The sequence below is a fragment of the Pelodiscus sinensis genome, chromosome 3 (genome assembly GCF_052426305.1).
Source record: "Pelodiscus sinensis isolate ZL-2025 chromosome 3, ASM5242630v1, whole genome shotgun sequence".
Lineage (NCBI taxonomy): Eukaryota > Metazoa > Chordata > Testudines > Trionychidae > Pelodiscus > Pelodiscus sinensis.
Window position 1 is genome coordinate 65,764,159 of NC_143054.1, and position 26,654 is coordinate 65,790,812.

Sequence of the window (26,654 nt, forward strand, 5' to 3'; positions counted from 1 at the left end):
ATGTAACTTACCTAGTGCCATCTGCTTTCCAGCTTACTTTGTAAGGTTTCTGCTCTAAAAGTTTAATATTTTGTTTGTCCATGGAAACAGGCTGTGCTCCAGGGAATCCAGACCTAAAAGAAGCACAATTGTTGTTAATCGTCTACAATGAGTAACATACAAGGTATATGTATTTTCAATCAAATTTTCATACAACAGTTAACACTACCTTTGCTACAAGGTTGACTTTAATTAGAACATCTTCTATAAAAAGATTCTTCTTCTTCTAAGAGGCAGCCAGTTTTTAATAAGCATATAAAGCTCTTTTTAGTACAGGCAGTCCCCGGGTTACGTACAAGATAGGGACTGTAGGTTTGTTCTTAAGTTGAATTTGTATGTAAGTCGGAACTGGTACATATTGTAGGGGAAACTCTAGCCAAACATTTCTCCAGAGCTCAGTTTTATTCTCCCACACCTCACTTCCCTCAGTCCTTTATTCTCAAGCTGAGGTGTCTGCTATGCTTTCTTCCCTAAGTCGATGTCCTGGTGATCTGGCTCACCAGACTCACTCCCACGTTCAGCCCCAGCCTTGTCCCCCTTGTCCATATTCACATGGTCCCTTGCCCCAACTTCTGGAGGATGGGGCATGGACAGGGTAAAGGGAGGCTCAGAGTCCAGATGTGATCCCCGGCTTGCCTGGATCTGATCCCCTGGGCTCAGGGCTCTCCTCTCCCCCAGCACTAGGGAGCTTGTGCTGGCACTCCAACCCCTGCTGCACCCCACCCGACTGATATTTCTGTGGGTCAGTAGCCCATGACCCAAAAAAAGTTCCTTCACCCCTGAGCTACAGGTTCACATGCTGCATGCCTCTTATGGGTGACTGCAAAGAATGCTGTTGGTGGCACCTCCTGTAACACAGCAAGTGGTCGGTCACTTATCTGAATAAGGCGAATTTATTTAATATATTTTAAAAGATTATAGAAGTCAGTATTTTTTATAGGAACTTTTTGCCTAGAAGAATCCTAAAACATTTTACAAATTTAGTAAACTAATCTAGGGTGCTGTGCAAACTATAAATTTTCTTGGACTGAAGATCTTGTAGCAACACTTCACACCAGGGTAGGAGAGAAAAAGCTGCTCCGAGTCTCCCTGGTCTGCTGGGGGGGGGGGGGGGTGCAGCTAGTGCAGGGTGCCTCCCCCACTGTCGCCGCCTCCGGCAGCGCGGGGGGCACTTCCCCCCAGCAGACCAGGGAGATACGAAGCGGCTTTTCTCGCCGCGGAGGATGTGGGTGGCGGGACCGCGGCGCGTCTCAGCAGTCCCGCCGCCCACGTCCTCCATGGCGAGAAAAGCCGCTCTGCGTCTCCCTGGTCTGCTGGGGGGGGGGGGGAGAACGCTAGCTCCGCGTCTCCCTGGTCTGCTGGGGGGAAGCGCCCCCCACGCCACCGGAGGCGGCGACAGTGGGGGAGGCACCCCGCACTAGCTGTGCCCCTTCCCCCCCCCCGTTCATAACTAGGGATCTAACATAAGTCGGATTGACTTAACCCGAGGACTTCCTGTATAACAAATGATAGTAACCTATATTACACAAGAGTTCAAAACTGTAAGTGGTTTGCTTTGTTTGTTTGAACTTACTCCTAAACAGTTAGCAAACCTGCAAACTGAGTGGTACAGGGAGTATTCCATGAGTCTTTAACTTCTGGAAACTGAACTTCAAATTCTGGAATATATTCAGAAATGGAACTAAACCAATTTTCTTATCAATGCTAGGTACAAATTCTAAACAGCAATGACTGGTTTAGAAAGGCTAAGAAACAGAAAGACTAAGATTTTGCACATTAGAAAAGAAGCATATTGACAATTATATACCCAGAATATTTAAGTATTTTGCCATGTTCTTTAGTTTAATGTGCACTAAAACTCACCCAAAACTTTAGAAATAATAATTATACCAGACTACTGCATTTGTAATTTGTGTAGCAATGGCTAACATGAACACAATTTATGATCTGACCCTGGAAATATGATTGAAATCTGATTTCTGAAATTGTAACAGATGATCACTTTTTTCCCCTCTGTTGGCTATTATAGCCTTACTGTTGTATATTTCTATTTTTTTAAATAATCTGTCCTAATAAATAGCTGCTTGCTTGACTTTTCATAAAAGTAAGAATGTAATATTAAACGTTTAAGATTATTCAAACAAGAAAGTTAAAATTAAAATTATTTTCCCATACCCTTCCCATCCACAAAATTGCTGACATTTTTGCTGTATCTCTCTTAACTTTGGTTGAGTTGTCACTTGGGTTACACGTTTAACTGTCACACCTTCCAAGAAAATTGCACCCTAAAAAAAAAGAGCACAAACACATTTAGAATTTAAGCTATTTGACAAAAGCAGTTCAGAAAACTTGGACATTTTCATATACACATAGCGAGTCTAGAAGTCTCTGATTTAAAATTACTGATGATATTTAAGGTTGCTGAACTCAATTTCCATTGAGGTCTTATTGATCCTACTTCTAAAATACACCAAAATATTCTCACTGGTCTCAAAATGGTTAAATTAGGCCTGGGGTTGCGGTAGAGTTCTTCTAGAAAAACCTGAAATCCGAAAAGGTGTTTAACAACTAAAATTTACACTATTACACAGTTTCAAGGTTTTTTGTTTGGTTGGTTTTCTGCCACTTTATAGCAAAAACACAGAAAAATGAAAACAGATTAAGCCTATCTTACTGCACTCTTCCAGCAGAGATCTAGTGCCCAGGAACAAAAGGCAGTTAGCTAAGTCAAATTAACAATGATATTAATTATGTATTGCAGCCCAAAGAGCTAGCTTTTGCATTTTATTTTTCTTAGTAGGTAAAGAACCTACAAGCCTATATCCTGTTAGCATAAGGCTTTGAGGCTTGTGAACCTTAGCATTGATTAGGACTGACAGGCATCTGGTTTTGGACCAGAACACCCCATCGAAAAGGGACTCTGGAAGCTCCTGTCAGCACTGCCAACTGGACTGTTAATCTGGCAGTTCTGCGGGACTAAGGCAGACTAGTCCCTACCTGCCCTTTCTCCACACTGGCCCCTGTAAGCAGCCAGCAGATCTGGCTCCTAGACAGGGAAGGCCAGCTGCTCCACAAACTGTCTTTGTCCGGAGCACTAGTACTGCACACCCATTGGTTGGGAACCATGGACAACATAAGCTACAGGGGCAGTGCCTGTGGGCAAAAATAGCACTGTAGCCTCTGTCTTCTCTCCCTCCTCCCCCACCTAAGAGCCAGATTTGCTGGCCATTACCAGGGCATAGAATGCAGCAAAGAGACAGGGAATCTGTCTTACCCCATTGAGCTGCTGACTGGGAGCAGCCCGACTTAAGCCCACACTACAACTGCAAACTGCAACGCACTGCCCCAGGCTTGAGCTATCCCCAAACCCCTCATTCTTGAACCCCAGCCCAGAGCCTGCACTCCCAGCTGGACTCCCTCTGCCGCAGCCCAACCTCCTGCCACAAAATGAATGAGGGTGGAGCGCAGCAAGCCACCGTGGGAGGGTGAATATAGTGAGAGGGGATAGGGCTTCATTGTAGGGACAGAACTAGGGTGTTCAGTTGTGTGCAAACAGCAAGTTAGCAATCCCAGCGCAGGTAAGTGGCCCAACAGTGAGTTTGGGAACAATATGCTTAAGGGAGGAGTTCATACAAAATGATACAGAGACATTGAACTGATACTAGTTTGGGATATTTTAGGATAAAATGTTAGCAAATGCTTAACTGCAAACTTGCCTTGATGACAAACTGATGTTTATGGTGATAAACTAAAATCATGAATATACCAACCAATAGGATAAAATACCTTAACATCGTTAGAGTGAAAAAGTATTAGGGTAGACAAGGCAGGCTTCACATTTAGATGAATATTCCTCTAGACCAAAGATACTCAACACGTAGCCCACGGGCCGCATGAGGCCCACGGCCTGTAGTGCGGTTTGGGTTTATGCGGGGCTCCATACGCGGCACACAGATGGAATCCTTTGAACATGGATTCCACAGGGAACACACTCCACAATGGCGAGTCAATAGAATGGCCTTCAGTTATTATGCGTTTTAGTAGTTAAATTCCTGGGCTGTCATTACTCATTAAAAGTGCTGTCATATGGGTGGAAATCAGGTAAATATTGCATTGTATTAATAGCAACAGAACTGACTTAAATAAGGCCTGCGTGTTGTGTAGTCTTGCCTTAATCTTTGTATTCATGCCCATCTGCATATATATTTGCATGTATATGCAACCACACTTAAGTTGTGGCCCTCAGCATGTGCTGTGAGTATCACTGTGGCCCCCAGGGCTTCCAAAGTTGAGTAACCCTGCTCTAGGCCCTATAATAGGTCAGGCCACCATATAAGGGGGGTCGATTGATCTTAATCTGGACCATCAGACTTGTTTGGTATGGTAGGGAAAGAGCTGGACGTTCGCCTCTTACTATCAGTCCCCAAAAAGGGGTATAAATATGTGAGGGTATGCAAGAAATGGTACAAGAGATAAAAATGTGACAGTAATGCAAAGATAACGGTCTGTGCTTTGGAACTTCTGTCTTTACTAATTGTGCTAATAAAAGATACAATTGTGCTAATAAACTTTGCTTTACCCTACAATTCCTCAACTCTTAAAATTATTTTGAATTCAATAGTAATCAATGGCCACACACAAAAAAAAAAAAAAATCAGGCAACACTTTAATAAAGTCACCAGGGAACATAAGCTTCAGTGATCATAGCCAGAACTGCTGGATCTGAATTTCATTTTAAAAACATGAAATGCAACATAAAACATTATCACCTTATCATTTTCCATTCAAATCCCTCTTTGAGAAGCATAGCAGCCAGGCCTATTCAAAGATCCAAAATGATGATTAAATAATTAGAAAACATGCCCTCTACTGATAAACTCAAAGAGCTCAATATACTTAGGGTTACATACATCATGGTTTTTCCAGGCACAACCTCTTTGTTTTGGACCCCCTGATCTCCGTGCAGGTAGATTTTTGAAATATGAACAAATGTCTGTATTCTTTGCTTGTCCTTTTTCCAACATTGATTCTGCTAGAATTTCAATTCCCTGCATACACAAAGAGCAGCATCCATGTTTACCAGTTTGCCACTTTTACTTCTGTGCTGGTGACAGCACTGCTTTCAGCGGCACAGAGCTAAGGATAGCATGGTATTGACTATTGAATCACTGAAAGAGATCCTGTTTGTGCAGTACAGCTTCAGACACAGATCCTGTGAAGACTTTCAAGGCTACTTGATGAGCTATCAGCCACTGTTGAGAAAGAAACACCCTTCAACAGGAAGAAGCAGACAGATCTTTTCTACTACGCACGTATAAAGATTTAAATTTGATTTAAATTTATTTGACGCCATTACACTAAATGTTAGATACTCAAAACACAAAAGAAGCTATAAAGTAGAAAACTGTACCCTTCCCTTCTTCCTCCCTCTCTAACTGTTCCCTGGCAGCGTTCTCTATTTGGGAACTTAAAATATGGCAACCCTAAATACAGTTAGATTAACAAAGAAAATGTTAAGAGTAAGTTGATTACTGTCTTCTAAGTATACACATGGCAAACAAATATTTCATAATGGGCTCTTCAATCAAGGAATATAAAAGGTTAAGTAGTTACCCATTAAGCTTACTGGACTGCTTACAGGATAACTGGATCTTATCCAAACTCTGGTGAACGACCAGCCATGCCAGACTAGAATAGCTCTGGCACTTCAGTCGCACCCTCGTCAGGCATGACAGCTGGGGTCCCAGCCACATGGCGGACAGAAGGGCCCCAGCACCAGCAGCCCCTGCGTCATCCACAGCGGGTAAGCTGACCTGGTGCAGCCATGTCTGACAGGAGGGACTCCTGCCCCACAGAGGAAATGCAACCACAGCCCTGGCTGATCTGCACCAGCCTACCAACTGTTAACTAGTTAAATATAAATAGTAAATAGTATAATTTTAATAATTTAATCAGTTAACTTTTTTAACAGATATTTATATCCCCACTTCAATCTAGCAGACAAAAGTACAACATGATCCAATGAATAGAAGTGAAAGCTAGACAAAGACTGGAAATGAGACCAATTTTAAAAGTGAGAATAATTGACCATTGCAAAATTTAGCAAAGGTCATGGTGAAGTTTCCATCACTGACCATTTTAAAATCAGAATTCAATGTTTTTTTCTAGAAGATACGCTCTAGGAATTAGTTTGCAGAAGTTCTATGGCCAGTGTTATACAGGAAATCAAACTAAGTGATTACAATGGTCTCTTCTCAACTTGGAATCTAGGAATTCTAAACCACTTACAAAGTAATTCCATTACAAGAAAACTAAACAAATAACTGTCTCAAATGGGACTTTAGCTCATCTGGCAAGTTACCTCTGAACTGTTTTTAACTTAAGTTCTAATTTTTTGAAGAAGGGACCATGTTTTGCTCTATTCTACAGCCACAGAAAACTGATGCTGCCAAAAACTGCAACTTCCTAATTTTTTTCTTTAAAGAGAATCTTTAAAGAGTCTGATTCCATAGAAGAAAAAATCCCAGGCACCATCTGAGAAATTCAAGATCACGCTATTTACTAGGATAGTCTTGTGTATGACCAAACTGTTATTGCTAGACTGCCGAGGATCCAACCTGAGAGTATTCATATTTCCAAACGAAATTTGTAAGAGCCAATGGTGCGTAGAACTAATGAAAACCTCACTCAAGTTCCTGCAGTAGTAGTTAGAGCAGAATACATTTTTGCCTCTCTTAACATTCAAAGTGTACCATGCAAACTGCTAACTATATTATAACAGAATAGTGTCTTATGTTTACTATGATACTTTTAAGAATTCAAAACACCCAATCCCTCATGCACTAGCTAAGAGTAGAGGCTTGTTGAGTTAGTGGTAATGAATTGCATTGCTATATCAAACATCAGAATTTGCAATCAGAGAATGACTTTTCGCTCTTTGCATGGCTGGAACTGAAAGCATGGCAGGTGGAGCAAACTCACCCTTGAAAACTTGCAAGGAATAAATATTCTGTGGTTCATCAGGGACTCCCTCTGAATAACGGTCAAAGAAAAATTAACTAACTCTAAAAGAAGCCCTATCCAATCATCTTTGGTTTGGAGAATTTTCTCCACAAAAGGAGTTTGACAGCAATACAAAAAAGTTGATTTGTTATATGCACAGTCATAAAAACACACAAGCATAATTTTTCTTTTCATCTAAACCATCCTACTACACAAAGTTGTACTGAGCATTACAGTAAGCCTAAGAAAGGTATCAAAAGGATACTAAAAGCAGACCAACAAAGTGCATTATAAATTATCTCACTCTTTAAAACAAGTCTCATACTCAGAGGACTAAAACAAAAATTGCAGTTCTACAAAAGAACAAAACCAGAAATCTGTATGATTTAAAGACACCTAGTTCTTATTTCAAAACAATAACTCAAATCAATCAAGCATGGTGTCAATAAATGTTTCCAACACATTCTCTATGTAAACTGAGCAGCAAAGAACCCGAATACAATATTAATTACCCAAAGATGTTATTGGCTTGTCTGTGGACCTTGGCATGTGTGGGTGGGATCATTTTCAATTCGCATTCTTACCGAAGAGATGTAGAGAAATAAGCTATTATAGAGGTCTTTATTGTTGGTTATTCCATGGGCTTTTTTTCCCTGTCACTCTGCCTCCTCATTTACTTGAAGGGCACTCCCAACATTTTCCATCAAGGGATACTTTCAAATACACAATGTTTTTTTCTTTGATTTGCAGCTGGCAGAGTGCTTAGTTCAATTATTTCAATCTGCTGTAAAGTTACTACTCAATTTATATCACAGTTTTGTACAGTTTATTCTGGTTATAACCCTTCATATGTTGGGAAGGGTAAATTATTGTTTAGAGAAGTAAACTTCATTAATTAAATTTGAGGTTACATAAAGCCAGCTTCTTGAAATTGAATAACACATACTAGTGTCCGACTTAGTCTATTTGAAGGCTGACTTTGTTCAGATAATTTTGTTAATTGATTTAACTGATTTTGGACTAGGGATCTGTATTGGGACCAATCCTATTCAACATATTAATAAAGGATCTGGTAAAAGAGGCAATCAAAAAGGTTGCAAAACTTGCAATTGATACAAAACTGCTCTAGATAGACAAGTCTATAGCAGACTATAAAGAGCATCAAAAGTATCTCACAAAACCAGGTGTCTGAGCAAGAAAATGACAGGTGAAACTCAATGTTGAAAAATTCAAAGTAATGCACACTGGAAAACATAATCCTAACTATATATATAAAGTAATGGGGTCTCAAGTAGCTGTAACCACTCAAGAGAGAGATCTTGGAGTTACTGTGGATAGTTCTCTGAAAACATTCACTTAGTGTGAAGCAACAGTCAAAAAAGCAAACCATGTTGAGAATCATTGAGAAAGAGATGAGAGAATAAGACAGAAAATATCTTATTGCCTCTTTAAATAGTGTAATGCAGTTTTTCAACTTTTTTTTAAGTACCCCTTTTTAAAAAAAAAATGTTAGAAGTACCTACAGTTTTAAGACATGCCCCCTTTTTTTTTTTTTTTAACCGTTGCAACACTTTTGTTTAAACAACTTAATCGTAGCTAGGCAGGCGATGAAATTTTTGGATGAAAAAAGTACAAAAATAATAAAGCACTGTAAAATTCAGTTTCTTCCAAATGTCAGTTGTGTTGATGTATTCTCCAGACTTCTCTCAGGTACCCCCAAGGGTACTCATACCACTGGCTGAGAAACAACTGGTGTAATGGATAAGAGCGCTGGCCAGCAGGGCCGGCTTTAAGAAGTATGGGACCCCACGGCAATTTTGGTTGAACAAAAAAAAAAAAAAAATCCCCATTAGCCACACCTCCTGACCCCCATTAACCACACCCCGAGCTCCATTAGCCAGGGCTCTGCAGGTAACACGCTCGGGGCAAGATGGACATATGACCAGAAGTAAAAGGTGTCATATCAACCCTCTCAAAGGACTTTTCCCACCATCCTCCTACCAACAGGGATTAGTTTGGCCCCCACCAAACCCCCCTCAGGCAACTATCCTGCAGTTGAATTACCCCAATGTGTGTAACATTAACTCGGGGGCAGAGAGGCTGGGGGAAGTGTTTTCTCTAAGGCTATGTCTACAGTCACAGCCATTCTTGCGCAAGAACCCACAGAGCAGCCACGCTGCCCGCCTGCTCTTGCACAAGGAAATTTACAGTATAGCATGGTAAGAGAGGGTGTCTCGCACAAGAGCTACGCTCTTTTCTAATAGGTGTAAGCTCTCTTGCGCAAGAGGGCAGTGCGGATGCTCGGTAGGGATTTTTTGTGCAAGAAACCCCTATGGCTAAAATGGCCATTGGAGCTTTCTTGCTCAAGAGAGTGTCCACACTGCCATGGATGCTCTTGCGCAAAAGCAGGGCTCGCACATGGCAGCGTGGATGTGTTCTTGCGCAAGACTTCTTGCACAAGAACCCTTGCACAAGATGGTCTTGCACAAGAAGCCGCCAGGGTAGACACAGCCTAAGAGTTTCCTCCCAGGAGCAGAATGGATTTTGTGTTGAACTCAGTACAGGTGCACATGTGGCTTGTTTGGATGTGCCCTCATGGCACCCAAATTATTAATAAATATTTTATAAACCTTTACCTTCTCTCTCCTCCCCTTGCTCCATCAGCTCCCCTAGTGCCTGCTGCCCCCAACTGCTCACCCTCCTCTGCTGTCCTGACTCCTGCCCTTCTCACTGCCCTCAGCCTTCCTGCGACCTGCCCCCCTCCACCAGCCTCTCTCTCCTCCCTGTGCCCACTCCTCCAGTAGCCCCACTCTCCCACTCTGATCATGTTAGCTACCCCATCTCATCCCCTCTTCCAACACCTCCCACTACACACCTGCCCTGCCTCTCTCCTCTGGTGCTGGTCCCTCCCCTGCAGGTGCCTACCCTTCTGCTTCTCCCCAGAATCTCCTGGCACCTGCACCTTCCCTTAGCCCTGCACCCTCCTGGTGCCTCCCCCTTCCCTTACTGCCCCTGCCCCCTTTTCCCCCGATGCCCACCCCCTCACCACTCTCTGCCCCGTTCCGCTCCTGCCCCTCTGTGCCCTCACACATGACTTGCTCCATCCCCACCCTTCTCATGGCCACCCCTTCTTTCAAGCCTTCTCCCAGCACCTTCCCCTCCTCCCTCTAGCCCCAATGCCCTTCCCCTCTCCTCTCCAAACATCACCCTGTCCTCCCCCTCCCACTGACACTTCCCCTCCTACCCTTTTCCTCATTGTCTGCACTTGGCCCCCTGGCATTTGTCTCTCCTCCACCATGTCTCTTGGTACCATTCCCTTTCTTCCCCCTCCAAACAAGCCCCTTCCCTCTCCTCTCCTCCCCCTCCTCACAAGCCCCTTGCCCTCTGCACAAGCCCCTTCCCCTTAGTTTTCCCCCTCCCCTACCTTCTGCCTTCCACTTTGCAGGGCCGGAGTCTTTGCTCGGGCCCTGGACTCTGAACCCGGAGCCAGGCCACACAACACAACATGCCTCCGAGGACTTTTAAAGTCCTGGGTCGTGAAATCACGTCACGCCTCGGCGTCCACCCCGCTCACCTGCAAATGTCACGCATGGTAGCAGCAGCGCGTGCCAGCAAAGGGGAGCCGCACTGAGAGCCGCGCACAGCAGGGACGGTTGGGGGGGAATGCTCTGGGGGCGGGGTGGGAGGAAGCGCGAGGGCCAGCAGGAGGGGTCCAGAACCCTCTCCAGGCAAAGCTGGGGGAGAGACCCAGCTCCATATATTGCTGGAGCAGGGCCCCAGCTCTGAATATTAACTCGCCACCCATAGCGCCCGGCACACTTCCGGGTTTGGGGCGCGGGGCCCCTTTAGGCACGGGGCCCCATTCGGGGGAATCGAGCAAATTGGCCTAAGGCCGGCCCTGCTGGCAAGCACCTGGTGACTATGGAGTTACTCAGGTAGCTAGCAAGAGGGCTGACAGGAAGCCAGGAGAACCAATAGGAATAAAGTACTGAAATCTGAATTGGATATGGATACCTTGCCTGCTTTCTTTGTGTGGGAGAGTTAAACCAGGAGTTGAGAGAGACAGAATGATTTAAACCTAGGCAGGACTATCATGCCTCCAAGGAATTCATAGCATGGAAATGGACTGAACCAAGAAAAGATTAGGAGTAAGAAACGGGAAAAAGTGAATCTAGTCACTATCAGGGTATTTTCTTTATTTTGTGATTTGTTTTGAACTTCTCTGTGTGAATCTATGCCTCTCCTCCCCATTCACAATCTAAGCTTTGTTCCTAGAGATTTTCCCTGTTTTAATTTGTTTTCCTCAGTTGCACTGTAACATCTAGCAAACAAGTATGCTTTATCAAGTATATCTTATGTTTTATTATAAAAATCATTTTTTAAGCTGATGGATGATTTGGTTTGTGTGTCCTGGAAGGTACACAGGGTCTGGTGGTCTGTGTGTGTCTACATGCCTCAGACTTAGAGGTCAGCTACCAGAAAATGAAGCTTGTTTTTCTCTTTTATTTGTTCAAGTTCTTTTGGGGCAAAAGAGCTTGGGTATCCTGGGGGTGAATTCAGGTGCTCATCCCAGTTTTTAGAGATAAAAATCACTTGATGGTGGCTACCCCCAAAAATCTGTGCATTTGTGATTCTGGGGGAAGTTTTTGTAACCAGTGTCTGTAGTGGCAAGATATATTTAAAGTCTTTGCAGGCCCCCACCTTCTGCACTCAAAGTGCCAGAGTGGGGAACAGTCCTGACCTATGGTATGCCTGCATCTTGAATACTGTATGCGGATGTGGTCACCTCATCTCAAAAACAATGTATTGGTATTGGAAAGGGTTCAGAAAATGGTAACACAAATCACTAGGGATATGGAACAGCTGCTGTATAAGGAGAGATTAATAAAAAGGGGACTTTTCATCTTGGAAAAGAGAGAACTAAGGGGGGATATGGTAGAGGCCTACAAAATCATAAGAAATTTTGTAGAAAAAGTAAATAAGGAAAAGTCATTTACTCCTTCCCATACAAGAACTGGGGGGTGGGTCGCCAAACAATATTAACAAGCAGCTGGTTTTAAAACAAAAAGGATTTCCTCACACAATGTAGTCAGCATGTGCAACTTCTAGCAGTTGTGAATGCCAAGACTTTAAGAGGGTTCCCAAAAAAAAAAAACTGGACAAATTCATCAATGGCAATTAACTAGGATGGGAATGGATGGTGTTTACCCTTGCCCTCTTGCTTGTCAAGCCTGAGAATGGACAACAGGGGATGAATCACTTGAGATTAGGGGTGTAAATGGTTAATCAGTTATCCTCACCCTTAACAAGTGAGTCTTCCCACTTCCAATTAACCAGTAGGAGCTGGCACAGTTCCTTGTCTACCCCCAAGCAGGGGACTGCTTCAGCGCTGGGGGGCCCAACACAGGCAGGGGCTATGCTAGCCAGCTGACCAGAACAGCCCATCTATAGCAGTTCTGGCCCCTCCCAACCCTCCCACCACAGGTTACACACCAGCTCCCCTCTCCCAGAGGGGTTCACTGCAATCTTTATATATAAGCTTTATATTGCAGAGCCCATAGTACATGTAACTGTAAGGATTTTTAGCAGCTACATGGTTACATTTTTAACAACTTTTTACATCCTTACTTGAGATTACCTGTTTTGTTCATTCCCTCTGGGGGCACTGCCATTGGCCATTGCTGGGAGACAGGATGCTTTTGGTCTGATCTATTATGTTATGTTAAGCTCTTAATTCCCTAATAATTTTACACATGAATACACACAGTGATGTCTCTTTCTAAAAACCAAGCTCAAAACCCATATGAAAGGTTACTCCACACCAAATATGTTTTATATTCCTGAGCTGCATAGTCCTGATTTAAGAGACTGCCCAAAGAGCAGAGGGGCAAGCAAAGCACATTAGCATGAGTTCACATCCCTTTTAATATTCCACAACTTACTTCCAAGGTACAAGACTTGTTTTGCAGCCCCCTCATAAACTTTTATTAAGGTGGGGGGGAGGGGGAGTAGGTTGACTGCATCCCCAAATAATAAGCCAGATTCTTTGACTTTCCATGGCTTGCACAACTCAGATAGCTATAGGTATGTTGTTCTAGGCCTTCAGAAAGGTCAATATGTTTTTCTTCCCCCTTCACAAAACCTGGAAATTAAATTGATTATTTAAACAGGAAAGCCATGTATGAGCCCTATATATGGAAAAGGTTATCATCAAAAGCAATCTTAAATTACTCAGTAAGTAAAAATTTCCCTTTTCTTTTTTTCTCATAATAAATGAGCTATGAATTTCAGCTGAAAATACGAAAGACTGAATTAAAAGAAGCCTAGCACAGTTAAACACTATGCTTTTTTGTTTGACTTCACACTCTGGCTTTACAATAGTATGCCCCTTGCAAATTCCATACCTCACGCTGCAAAGTTAGGAAAACTGGGAACCAAAGGAAGGAGAAAGAAAAATCAGAGTTTAGACATTTTTATTTGAGAACATTTTTAAAGAGAAAGTATAAACAGAGCTGTGCTACTTCATTTTATATTCACTGCTGTGTGCAGGTGACATGATCCCTGTTTACAATAATTTTTAACTCTTTTATAATTAACATTACCAACACCCTATTGCAAATTAATTCATTCTCACACTGAATACTCACTCTTAATACAAATCTATTACAATTGTATGTGGACACTAACAAAATTTAATAGTGAAAAGGCATCAGAAGAGCTATCCTTCCCATCTTTGCATCTTCAGCCCCATTAAGTGTGAAATTTTTTGTGCATATACTCCTCTTTATTATGCCAGTCATTGTGATGTTACCACAGAATGGTTTTTAAAAAGCAATTTTGCAGTTAAACAATAGCAGAAACTCTTCAATGGTAGTTAATTATGCAAAGATTACCCTTGAAATGCTGCCTGCCTGCATCACTGAGGTTTTAGCATGAAAACAGCTCACTGAAACAGCAGAGCAGTCAGTCTCTTTTACTTTTTATTCAAATATTTTCACCATAAAAACCAATTCCAATCGCTTCATCCGCTTACAGGAAATTTTATTTTGGTCTCTTATCCGTCATTTGTCCCTCACAGCAAATCTATTTTGCCTAATCTCTTTGGTGATAATTCAAGGTTATTCAGAACATAGTATATGGTAAAGAACATGAGCCTTATATGAAAACAAGTACTGTACTAGTTTCTTAAGTCTGCTCCTACACTGTGGCACATTTTTTCTTAATGCATTTCTGCTCGCTTTCATCCTAAAACATGGTTTTGAAAACAGTTCTTAAGGAAGGAACACAAAGTTAATACAAAAATGTACAATTCAAAATTATAATGACACTGAAAAGTCGAAAAATTGCTGGAAGTGAACCTCAGTATTTTATTTTATATATGAACCAATAAGCAATCTCAATTTGAATAGTACTTTGACTTGGGTGTCTGCATTCATCATTCAAACAGCATAATAGAACTTTATATTATAAAACAATGTAGAAAATTTAAAAAAAAAATCTTTATTTTCCCAACACTTGCATTACAGATACCCAACAGAAGTATGAAAGCTTCTGCAGTTCCTACTTAGATGCCAGCATTTTCCAGAGCTTTACATCAATCAGTTCAAGACAAACTTTAACAACTGATGGATGCTCCAATCACCAAGCATAAATTATCATCTACTCACATCCATTACTAGTGGGAGGGATAGTTTCTATAGTACATGGAAACCAGTTGGCCCTTTAAACAGTTTCCTCATAAGCATCTTTGTATGGTCATGAAATTTTTAGATTCTTTATATTTCAAATCAATCTCTAAAAAACAGATTCTTATTGGTGGTTGAGATCTTCATTACATATTTCTCCAAATCACTGAGGCTGGAAGATTCTTGAATGGCTTATGGATCTTGATAGAATACTTGATTTTTCCCTTTATAATGTACTTGAATCACGATATTCAAAAGCATTCATTACTGACAAGTGTCTACCACTGCTTGTAGCAATTTGGGACAGTGAACATTCACAAAATCTTCAAATATTTTTGAAGTCAGATTATCAAGACAGTTTTAGCAGCACTCCAGAGTTTCTAATATTTGCCATATAACTTTGCCTGCTTCTTCATTTGTTAAAATCTCAAAAAGTGAGACATCAGAAAGAAAGCTGGTGAGGATTTTTTTTAAAAAACTGAAACTGTCCACAACAAAATTAGTTTGATGACTTTCCTGTTTCAATTCGCTTAAGTTTTTAAAATTGTTGAAATGTCCCTATGTCATCATTTTTTTTAAAAAAATCTATTTTTCATTTTGAACAGCTTTTTAGAAATTAAAATTAATTTATAGTAAAAATAAGAATAGTGAAAAAAAATCACAACTAAAGTTTCAGTTGATCTGCCCCCCCAAAAAAATCTCAGATTTTCGGTTAATTAAAATTGACATTTTGGTTTTTCAACCCAATTTCAAATTGAAACATTTTTCAAAGTAACAAAAATTCTCATGAGATAAGATTTCCTCCCCAGCTCTTCTTAGAAGTTTCCACTCCTAACCACTGTTTCTAACAAAATGTGAACATTGTGTATTCTATATTTTCAGGAATTGTTCCAAATAGGAAAAAACGTATCTGGCAAATCTTAATCTTGTTTCCTCGATCTTCTTGGCTATCCACTGAAGGTTCCAATCCTAAAATAGTTGACTTTATTTTTGATATTGTAAATACCTAGAGTGGAAGTAACTTGACATGAGTCTGATCGTGACTTTTCAAGCCAAAAGCCTCTGGGGAAACAAACATGCAGAAGCTGAATGAGGGACTGGAATAAATCCATTAAAAAAAACTGTCAGACTGCTTTTCTTGAGATCAGCATCATCCATACAAGGGCCCCAAACTTTCTTCAAGTCTAAGTAACTACTTGTAACCAGAGTAAGTATATGCAAAAAAAATGTATGCAAATATCTTCTGTTCATACTTAGCCTTTCACCTTATTTTCTGCAGCCAACAGACTCTTGATGAAACAGTACTGTTGTGCACAATGACAAGTTTGTGTATCCCTACTCTGTTCCAAGACAAAAAGAAAATGGAAAGAAAAGCAAGCTCCAGAGTAACAGGAAAGCAGGAGAGATAATCACTACCAAACCCTCACACATAACCCACTGAAGAAGATATAATAAAAACGTACTGAAACTGAGTTATTGGAATTGAGAGCTAATTTTTTTATATTTTATCAGACCAATATACTAGAAAAACTTTAATTCTTGCTAACTAATTTAAACTGAGAAAGAGGTTTTAGCTATTTCCAGTACCTCACACATTTCATTGGCACACTGACATAACACACTTAAATCCTGGAACAGTGGTTCTCAACCAACAGCCCACTTCCAGCTCATCAGCATTCAACTGTGACATCCTCTGAGCCAAACAGAGTATATATACAGGCAGTCCCCAGGTTACGTACAAGATAGGGACTGTAGGTTTGTTCTTAAGTTGAATCTGTATGTAAGTCGGAACTGGCGTCCAGATTCAGCCGCTACTGAAACTGATCAGTTTCAACAGTGGCTGAATCTGGATGCCAGTTCAGACTTACATACAGATTCAACTTAAGAACCCCAGGCATCCCCAAGTCAGCTGCTGCTGAAACTGATCAGCGGCTGATTCCAGGAAGCCCGGGGCAGGGGCTTCCTGTAGTCAGCCACTGGTCAGTTTCAGCAGCAGCTGACTTGGGGATGCCTGGGGCAGAGCAGCTGGGGTGCTGCTGGGTTGGTCCAGTAGTGCCGCCGCTCCTCGGCGCTACTGGACCAACCCAGCAGCACCCAAGCTGCTCTGCCCCAGGCGTCCTGATTCAGCCGCTGCTGAAACTGACCAGCAGTGGCTGAATCAGGACGCCTGGGGCAATTGGTCCAGTAGCGCCCAGAGCGGTGCTACAGGACCAACCAGCAGCGCCCCAGCTGCTGTACCACAGGCGTCTGGAGCAAAGCCGCGGAGCACGGGGGCAGCGGGACAGCCCAGATGCGCCGTGGCTGTCCTGCTGCCCTCGGACTCCGCGGCTTTGCTCTGCTTTGCTCCCCGTCCCCCTGGTCTGCAGACCAGAAGGACGGGGAGCAAAGCGGCGGAACACGCGGGCAGCAGACAGCCCAGACGTGCATCTGGGCTGTCTGCTGCCCGCATGTTCCGCCGCTTTGCTCCCCGTCCTTCTGGTCTGCAGACCAGGGGGACGGGGAGCAAAGCAGAGCAAAGCGGCGGAGCACGCGGGCAGCGGACAGCCCAGACGCGTCTGGGCTGTCCGCTGCCCGCGTGATCCGCCACTTTGCTTCCCCACTCTGGTCTGCTGGAGACCAGGGAGAGGGCCCCGGAGACCAGGGAGCGGATCCATACATATATAACAGAGAGCTGAATATGCAGCCTGCAACAGTACATTGTTTTTCCAGGACAGTGGTTTGCAACCAATTAATTCCAATCATTTACCTTGAAAGAACTACATGTCCTCTGACATATATGATGCCAAAGAAAATTCATAGGATGTCCCCTATGTAAAATACAACAGATCATATTCCTTGGCAAATAATAAGGATATGGGTGGCCACTGAAAAAGCAATTTTCTTTTCTAGAACTGCTCATGAAGCAGAGCATGCTTCAGCTAGCAATGTGAAGAACTAATCGACTATCCGATAAGCAAATACTTATCGGACAGTCAAGAAGCTTGTTGACTAGTTCCTCCTGACCTCCCTTTGCTGCCTTTGCTGTCAGAAAGAGGCAGTAAGGGGGGAGGGAAAGGAGGAGATACTTCAAAGCAGAAGCACTGCGTGGAGCAGACCCTGGGTTTCATACGGTGCTCCCGCTTTGAAACAGTGCCGCAGGAGCCCAGCGTCAGGCTTCTCCTGACATTTCAATGCAGCAGTGCCATGTGGAACCCAGAGTCAGCTGGGGACTCCCCCGCTGACCCCAAGCTCCATGTGGTGCTGCCTTTTCGAAACACCGAGGGGAGCCCAGCGTCAGACTCCGTGCAGTGCTGTCGCTTTGAAACACTGTGGGAGCCCAGGGTCAAGCTCCTAGCAGCATTTCAAAGTGGCAGAGCTGTATGGAGCCCAGGATGAGCTGGGGATTCTCCAGCTGATCCCAGGCTCCACTTGGCGCTGCCGCTTTGAAATGCCACTAGGAGCCTGATATCAGGCTCCTGTGACAGTGTTTCAAAGCGGCAGTGCCACACAGAGCCCGGGGTCAGCTGGGAGTTCCCAGCTGATCCCAGGCTCCAGACAGCACTACCACTTTGAAACGCTGTGGGGAGCCTAACTCTGGGCTCCTGCTGCGTTTCAAACCAGCAGCACCACACAGAGCATAGAGTCAGCGGGGAAGCCCTCACCTGACCCCAGACGCCATGTGGTGCTTTAACCTTTCAAGTGCAGCAACAGCTCCAGGGCTGTTTCTACACTTCAAAGGCGGAAATGACCTATCAACCAGTCGAATAATCGATGCAAAATGCATTGACTATTCAATTAATCAATTACCTACAATTTAACATCCTTTGCTTCAGCTAAACTTCAGCTAAACTTTGCTTCAGCTAAACTTTTATTCTGCCCAACATATATTCGTTGATGCAGGCAGGTGTCTGCTATAAAATTTTAAGAAATGGCCAGCCAACCGATCATACCCACACGGTTTTAATTTTTAGGTATAGCATGCAGTATGTCCCACTGCATTCTCTATCTGTACCCGAGAGTATTAGGATCAGCTGCAGCACGCCCATGTAGTTTGAGAATTCACTTATGAGGCTTCTATTTCTGTGTCAAATGCTCATCAATTTGATGTACCAAACTCAGGCTGTAAAAATGGTTTGGGAGTATAATTTTTGCATTATCTACAAAATACCCAGCAATGTCTCTTGCTGAAATCAGATTTCAAATGTGTCATTGATGAACATAAGAATGGCTGTACTGGGTCAGACCAAAGGTCCATCTAGCCCAGTAGCCTGTCTACATCTTTTTTTGATTACCTGAAGGGAGAATAGAAAACCTTGCCACTGAAGCCTGAAGAGACAAAATTCTCCTGTACATCTTTAAAGGAAGACTAGTCATAAGGGACTATTTCTCTTAAAACACTTTGAACGTTTATTAATTTTAGTGTTTTAACTATTCTGCTATGCCAGTTAATAGACTACGCTTAAGTTTTTGCGTTTACTGCTTTGGATCAGATTCTATATTCTTTTCAAGCTAGCTCCTTACCCAGCCTAACCGTTCACCCCAATCAACAGCTATGCTTCCATTAGTAATATGAAGAGTAATAATGCACTTGTGGCACATTTCATGTGAGAATTTAATTATAAATACCCAAACCTCTCAGCACCTCAGTTAGATAATAATACTTCACTATGTAGATAAAATTGTACATAACTATGCAGTCAACGATTTTTTCAACTCAGCTATATCAACATGTCTTACAAAAAGCTAAAGCTTAGTAAGAATAAGGCACAACAAAACCATATTTTTCCTACTCTAACTAGGATTATTATTTTCTACATTATGTTATGTATAGGGTTGTAGGTATGTGGTTTTGAACCGGACAGTCCAGTATTTGAGCTTTCTGTTCAGGAAACAAATTGAGAAAATATAAATAAGATGTAATGTAGATTGTCATGCAATGTCAAGTGTGTCCGGTATTTCTGTTGAAAACATCTGGCAACCCTAGTTATTTACAGCTATGATAAATAGTATATTATATAGTTATGTATGCCTATTTCAGATCTGTGAGATGGTCACAGTAATTGATCAATCTTGTATAACTATTTTCTATAACTGCTTTAGTCTACTTAGACAATTTCTCACAGCTTTTAATTTTAATTTGCTTTTTTTGATTTTTGGGTTTTTTTCCTTTTCTGTTGACAGTACTGCTTGCCAGAATAATCCTCAGAAGCTCTACCTGGAATGTATGTGAAAATTAAACTCTAATTAAAAAAAAAAGTTTGAATTTCAACTGCTTGGTTGGGTTGAAAGGATCAATGAAAGTTATATGCATCTATCAGCAAGGTTTGGTTTACACCTCTGAAAATTTTACTCACAAATGAAAAGAATACATTAGTCTCTACCCATTCTCAACAAATCATTTGTTCCTATCAGGAACCCATCAAATAATCTTGTTACAATTTTATATGAACAAATCTCTGCTCAGGAATAGCAGACAGATTGAAAGTTAAGGTAAAAAACATTATACAAGAATTAAGAATCTTGCTTTCTACCAACTCATGTTATGCCTGGCTCTAAACAGTGCTATCAGTACCTCACTGACAACAGCTGGAATTTCTGTCATACATCATGTAACATTTAGTGATTAAGAATTCACCAAAGTCAGTTTATAAAGCAAAATGTTAACCTTTTGGACAACATTACCAGTTTTAGTTGTTCTTTTCTCCTTTTGCCAAAAGTTGAACTTGAAGACCCAGGTTCTGATTCTTGACCTCCTGTTTTAACATCTTCCTCATCCTCTTCCTCTTCATCATCTTCATCAAAGCACCATTCAGGCAGCTCAGGAGGTGGTGGTGCATCATCTACATCTCCATATCGACGGAAGAGCTCTTTCAAATAGTCACTTTTGTAGATACCTGGTGGTCTGGCTTGAGCAAAAGTAGCCACTGCTGCTTCAATACTGGCAAAAAGAAATTGAGAATGAATTATTTCTGGATGTTAACAAGATAGATCTAACAAATTAATAATGTTCTTTGTGACTGTCAGTTTCCCCTAAAAATTCAAAAAAAAAAATCACTCCATTATCAAGAATTCAGAAACCCTTGAGATGCTTACAGAAGAAAAGCTTACTAACCTTGAACAGTAACTGGAGTTCTTTAAGATGTGTGTCCCTCTGGGTGATCCATTTCAGGATGTGTGAGTGAACACTCACTTTTGATTCGATATTTTCAAACAGCAGCATCTGCTGGCCTGCATCTCCATCCAGATTTCCCTCTAAGCTGCCAGGAGCACAGCTTCACAGGTGATTAAATCAGCCCCGCCCAATCAGCTCCCTGCATGAAGCCCTTAGCCTCTGACTGTGAAGCTGTGCTGTGTCACAGCTTAGAGGGAACACTATCTGCATTCTAGATATCTTTGTTTTCTGGTAGAGTAGTATTGAGAAGGGAAGGCGGGTGTGGACCCTCCATTGCTCCAGTCCCTTCTCAACTATGAAATCTTGTTAGAAAATTGGAAAGCAGAGTAGAAAAAGAATGGCAGTGAAGCATAATCTCTCCTACTGTTGCTTTCCTTGAGGAGATTCTTGAGTAGTACCTCAATTATGGAGAAGAGTTAGATTAATTACAGACCTTAGACTAGTATCACCAAAAGCCACGTCAACTCTGAAAGCAGCCATGAGTACAGAGAAAGTACTTAGAAAGTGTGCGCTCCAAAGGTCAAGTGCTGACCTGCAGACATCTGAGATAGGTATGTTTTCCAGAAGCACCAGAGGCAGATTGAACCCTGTTGTAATGAGCCATCATAGGAAGGAGACAAACTCCTGAGGCTTAACAACAGATTATGGTGCATCCTGCAACCCATCTAAACAGCCTTCAGGTGGAGATCAGATGTCTTTTTCTTAGGTCTCATTTCTTCGCCGAAAGAGCAAAGGCCTGGGGTAAAAGGACAGTAGGTGAATCTCCTGATTTATGTGGAACTCTGAAGAAACACTGCAGTGGAAGTGCAGGCATGGACGTAGTGTGACCTTCTCATGATTATACTCTGTATACAGTTGGTCAACCCTCAGGATGCTCCTAGCTCCCCTACCTTCCTAGCTGAAATAATGGCTACGAAGAAGAAGGTCCTGAGGAACCAATGAAAGAGGGAATAAGCCCCCATAAAGTCAAATGGAGGCTTCTTCAATACATTATGACTAAATAAGTAGGTTCTTTCACAGGAGGAAAAAGGTTGATAGCCCTCTTAATAAACCTCATAGTGGTTGAATTCATAAAGACTGAAAATCTCTCAATAGGGCCATGAATCTTAATTGAGCTGAGCAATAATCAAATGGTCTTCAGATTTAGCAGGCAACTGAGAATGTGTCAGACAAGACTTGGGAGGAGATATACATTGACAGATGCACCAGATGAAAACATTTCCCTATCTGTAGGTAGGTTTTCCACTTTGAGAAGTACCTCCAGAGAGCGATCATCTTCTATAACAATGAACTATCTTGTAGCCATGCCTTCAGGGGAAACCTCAATAAGCTGGGGTGGGTTATGGTGAGGAAATGCGCAATCAGGCAGAGATGGAGAAGCAGTTGCTCAGACATGCAAACTCAGAAAGCCATGTCTCCCTCAGCTCCAGCAGTGCCACGAGAATGGCTAATTTACTCTGTTTCAATCTGTGCAAGACTAAGCAAATGGTATAGTGGAATAAATGTATACCAATACACAGGGCCAAGGATAACTAGGATAACCCATTGAGTTGCAGCAGTGCCCTGACCGCAAACAAAACTGTCTACAATTCATGCTGGATAGTGTCACTAAAATCTGTCTCTGGATAACCCCCAGTAGGACAAATCTATATTATTTTCAGGCTGAAATACCTGATAAGGGAGTCTGTCACTATGATCTGCAGTCCTCGATGACAAACCACAGAGAATGAGGCACCAGTTCCATAATTTTACTGACTCAGCATGTTAGGATTTAGCTCATACTCCCCCTTCCCAATTGATAATATACATATTTTTTCTGTTATCCATCAGATAGCCCCAATGTTGGAAAACAAGTGTTAGCAAATTTAAACTACTTTGGGGTCTATTGTCTCCTATGAGTCCAATTGATTTAAGCTGTGAAGTGCTGAAAATGCACACCCAGCCTACCAGGATGGTGTCTATGGCTATGATTCCTGTGGGAGGAGGCTACGAAAATGGAACACCCACATATGCCTTTTGTGGATCTTTCTGCTAATTTAGGTATAGATTTTGATTGAGGTATAGACTTCAACTTGGTCTGTTATTGTTGGAGGTATAAGCTCTTCTTGTCCAGACTCAAAAACCTCAGGACTGTAGTCTTCCTAAAGGAAGTCACACACATACCAGCATCCATGTGGCCCCAGAGTTGCAGGCAAGCCCTTGCTGTGATTTGTGAGTTCTGTTGTATTGCTGAAATGAATCTGGACACTGTGGAAAACCTGTTATAGAGGAGTATGTTCTGGAAGCGGTAGAGTGCAGAACAGTCCTACTAAATGCTACATGATGTGCAGGTGTGAGTACAGACTTTTCTGAACCAGGGATGTTAAATTTTGATTAATCAATTAATTGAGTAGTTAATGGAATTTCCATTGACTACTTGATTAGTCAATAAAGGGTGGGATGGGGCACTCACTATCACCACTGTGCCTCTGCCTTTTAAATGTAGTAAGAGCCATCCATGGCTCTTACTACATTTAAAAGGCAGAAGAGCAACGGGGACTCAAGCAGTCACCACTTGCCTGGAGTTCCATTTCTCCCTTTGAAATGTAGCAAGAGCCCTCATGGGCCACTTGCTACATTTCAAAAGGAGAGGCACAGCAGTCAGACCGGCAGGAGCGGAGACTGCTTCAGTCCCTGCTCATGCCATTTCCCTACTGTGTCTCTACTTCCCCTTCCCTCCTCCCTCCGCAGAGATGGTGCTGGGGGGAAACCAGCTTTTAAGCCAGCTCCCTTCAGTACCAGCTCCTGCTCCCCCTCCCTTTCTTGCCTCTCTCCGAAAGAAGCAGCAAGAGGGTGGGGGGGTGACTAGTCGAGCAACTACCGGATAAGCATATGTTTATCGAGCAATCAACTCATCACTTACATCCCTATTCTGAACTGAGGCAGCAGCACAGGGAGTAGAAAAGAGACAGAACCTTCCTGGTTGCTCTCTGTACCTTGAGAAATGAGTGACCTTTCAGGATCTAATCATCCAGGTATGGATAGATAACTCCCACCATTTGGTGAAAATGGGGTACAATGGCCAAGAAAATTTTGGGAAAGACCCTTGAGAAAGTTGAGAGGACAAAGGATAGAATGCAATACCAGTAGCAGTCCCTGTCAATTACAAAACATAGGAAACATCTGTAGACGGGGTACATGGCTATAAAAAAAATAAGCATCCTGAAGGTCAAGGAAGACAAATTAATCACCCCGATATAGGGAAAGAATTATCACTGCTAGAATTACCATTCTGAATAGTCAAGAGTGGGTGAAGGTGTTTAAAGTTCCAAGGTCCAGCAACAGTGCCCACCTCGCCCCTTCCCACTCATCCACATTTTTTCTTGGGGACCAGGTAGTACCAGGAATGGAACCCTTTCCCAATGAAGACCAGTGGAACAGGCTTTACTGCCATTAATTGGGGTTACAAAAGATTCTGTCTCAAGAAACCCTCATGAGAATGGTCCTCCAAAAGAAATAATGTGGAAAACAGTGAGGGGGTGGCTGGACTTAGTGGACTAGCCTATAAAAGTCACATCCAGAATCCATCTATCCAAAGTGATAGAAGGCAGAAAATGGGCGACACAATCTCCATAAGGGCAGAGAGAGGATTGGTGCAGCGTAAGCTCCAGAGAGGGAGATAGTTCACAGCCTTTGACCATGTCACCATAGTCATTTTGAGGATGTCACTGACTAGGAAAGTCACTGTGGCAGATGGCTGTTTGTTAGTGAATCTGGGTTCCTTCCTGAAAGGTTCAGCCAGTAGTTATTTGCAATCTAATGTGTCTTCTTTGTCACAGGTATACAGATGCCCAGAGATCCTAGTGTTGTCTTGAGAGTCTTTAAAAGAATGAAAAGACCTGTCTGTGGCACTATTGAACAATTTGTGCTCCTCAAAGGAGAGATCCTTACCTGGAGGGCAGGCCAGGGGTCTGCAGCCAAGAAACTCCGTGCACAACTACTGCCACACAGAGATGTAATGTGCAGCTGCACTGGCAGCACTGAGCAAGGTCCTAAGAGAGTTTGGTGATGGCCTGGCTTTCTGTTATGAGTGTTTAAAATTCCCCCCTCTGGTCCTGTGGCATGTGTTTAGTTTAAAACAAAAATCAGAAAACTTAAATAATTTGTAAAATCATGCATTGCCATCAGAGCTTGAGAACTAGCTACTCTGAACTGCAAATCAGCTGGGAAACATCTGAGGCCCAGAAGATCCAGCTATGTCAGCTCCTTGTCAGCTGATGTTGAGCGGGACTCAGTGTTGCCCATTTTCATTCATTAATGGCTTTAACAATCAAAGAGATAAATAAAGAGAGAGAGAGAAAATAAACACTCCGAGCCTCTGAGTGGGGGACAGTATTTTTGTCAGCCCATTTACACATAAGAGGTATGTTAGCTACAAGTTTGCCACACCACATACGCTAGAGCCAAAAGGGCAGCATTAACAGACATCTCAGAATCTGATGAAGTATCAACACCCACGTCCTTCGGAGGACAAGAGGTATCAATGATGAAGTCAGTAGCGGGGGTCAAAGAGGGCCTAGTAACTGCTTTTGTACTGAATGTCAGGATTTTGTTATTTGGGGTGACAGTACTGAAGGACATGTGGACAACAGCTGGAAATTCCTCTTCAAGAGTTTAATGTGGGACAAGCACTGCAACGTAACGGGGAAGAAGACAGAGGGTAGGGTACTTAAGTCAGTACCAAAATGCGAACCATGCATTCTTCTTAGGTAACCACACAAGATGGTACCAACAATTATTTCAGCTTGGCTTTAGATGCACTGAATTTGATGCCAGTACTGGGCTGCTATAGGTTGTTTAACAGATGGACTTGGTACACAGCGTTGTTTTCTTACCCAGTGATGGGGTCTCAGTAAGAGGAAAATGAGCACCCACCAGTAGCCATGTCCTGAAATGAAGTTTCTTGAGACCAAAAAGTTGACTTTCACCTTTTTATACCATTTTGGAGAATGGAATCTCTTCTTTTTTGAGGATTTGTATGGTTCTAAAGCAGTGGTCTCCAACCTTTTTACACCCAAGATGACTTTTTAAAATGACAGACCAAGCCAAGATCTACTGCCTCGACCCTTCCTTGAAGCCCTGCCTTCTCTATTCTCCTCCTCTCCATCACTTGCTATTTCCAATCCTTATACTGCTGCTTTAAAAAAAAAATTATTCTGTAGGAAGAGGTTATTCCAACATTTGGCCTGTCTAGACTGGACCAAATGTCAGAAAAAAAAAAACCCCTTCTTTTGGAAGCCCCCTTATTCCTTGTGGAAAGAGGAATATAGGGCTAACCAAAGAGCCTGTTTGCTCTTCCACTAAAAAAGCGGAAGAACAAAAGCAACCCTGGATGGAGAAGAGTTTTTCTGGGATATCTCCAGAATCCTGAAAAACTCCTGCAGTCTAGCTGGACCCTTGCTGCGTTGAGACAGCATGTATAGGCTCAGCGGTGGGAATGAGGGATTTGGGTGTGGGAAGGGGTGAGAGGTGCAAGCTCTGGGAGGAAATCTGGATGCAAGAGGAGGTGGAGAAGGGGATGCTGGCTCAGGGAGGGGGCTCCAGGCCAGGCAGTGTTGGGATACTAAGCAAGCCACAGGCTTATGGATGTGAGGGTGCAGGAATTTGGGTTGGGCTTTGTGAGGGCTCAGGGCAGGGGGTTCCAGTGTTTGATAAGCTCAGATCTAGGGTCTGGAGAAGGGGAAATGCAGGAGTGGTTGTAGCCAGATGGGGGCTTGGCCCCAATTGGGGGTTTGTTG

The 26,654-nt window shown here is 42.6% G+C and overlaps 1 protein-coding gene across 5 annotated transcripts in view; it reads right to left on the minus strand.

The window, feature by feature from the left end:
* RNGTT (RNA guanylyltransferase and 5'-phosphatase) overlaps window positions 1-26,654 on the minus strand; it is a 433,610-nt gene that overhangs the window by 365,999 nt on the left and 40,957 nt on the right. For all 5 annotated transcript variants that reach the window (XM_075923870.2, XM_075923868.2, XM_075923869.2 and 2 more), the window contains 3 exons: window positions 20,388-20,643; window positions 2,215-2,324; window positions 12-113 (listed from right to left, as the gene is read on the minus strand). In XM_075923870.2, the coding sequence (XP_075779985.1) occupies window positions 12-113; window positions 2,215-2,324; window positions 20,388-20,643 (468 nt within the window). The remainder of the gene's footprint in view (window positions 1-11; window positions 114-2,214; window positions 2,325-20,387; window positions 20,644-26,654) is intronic.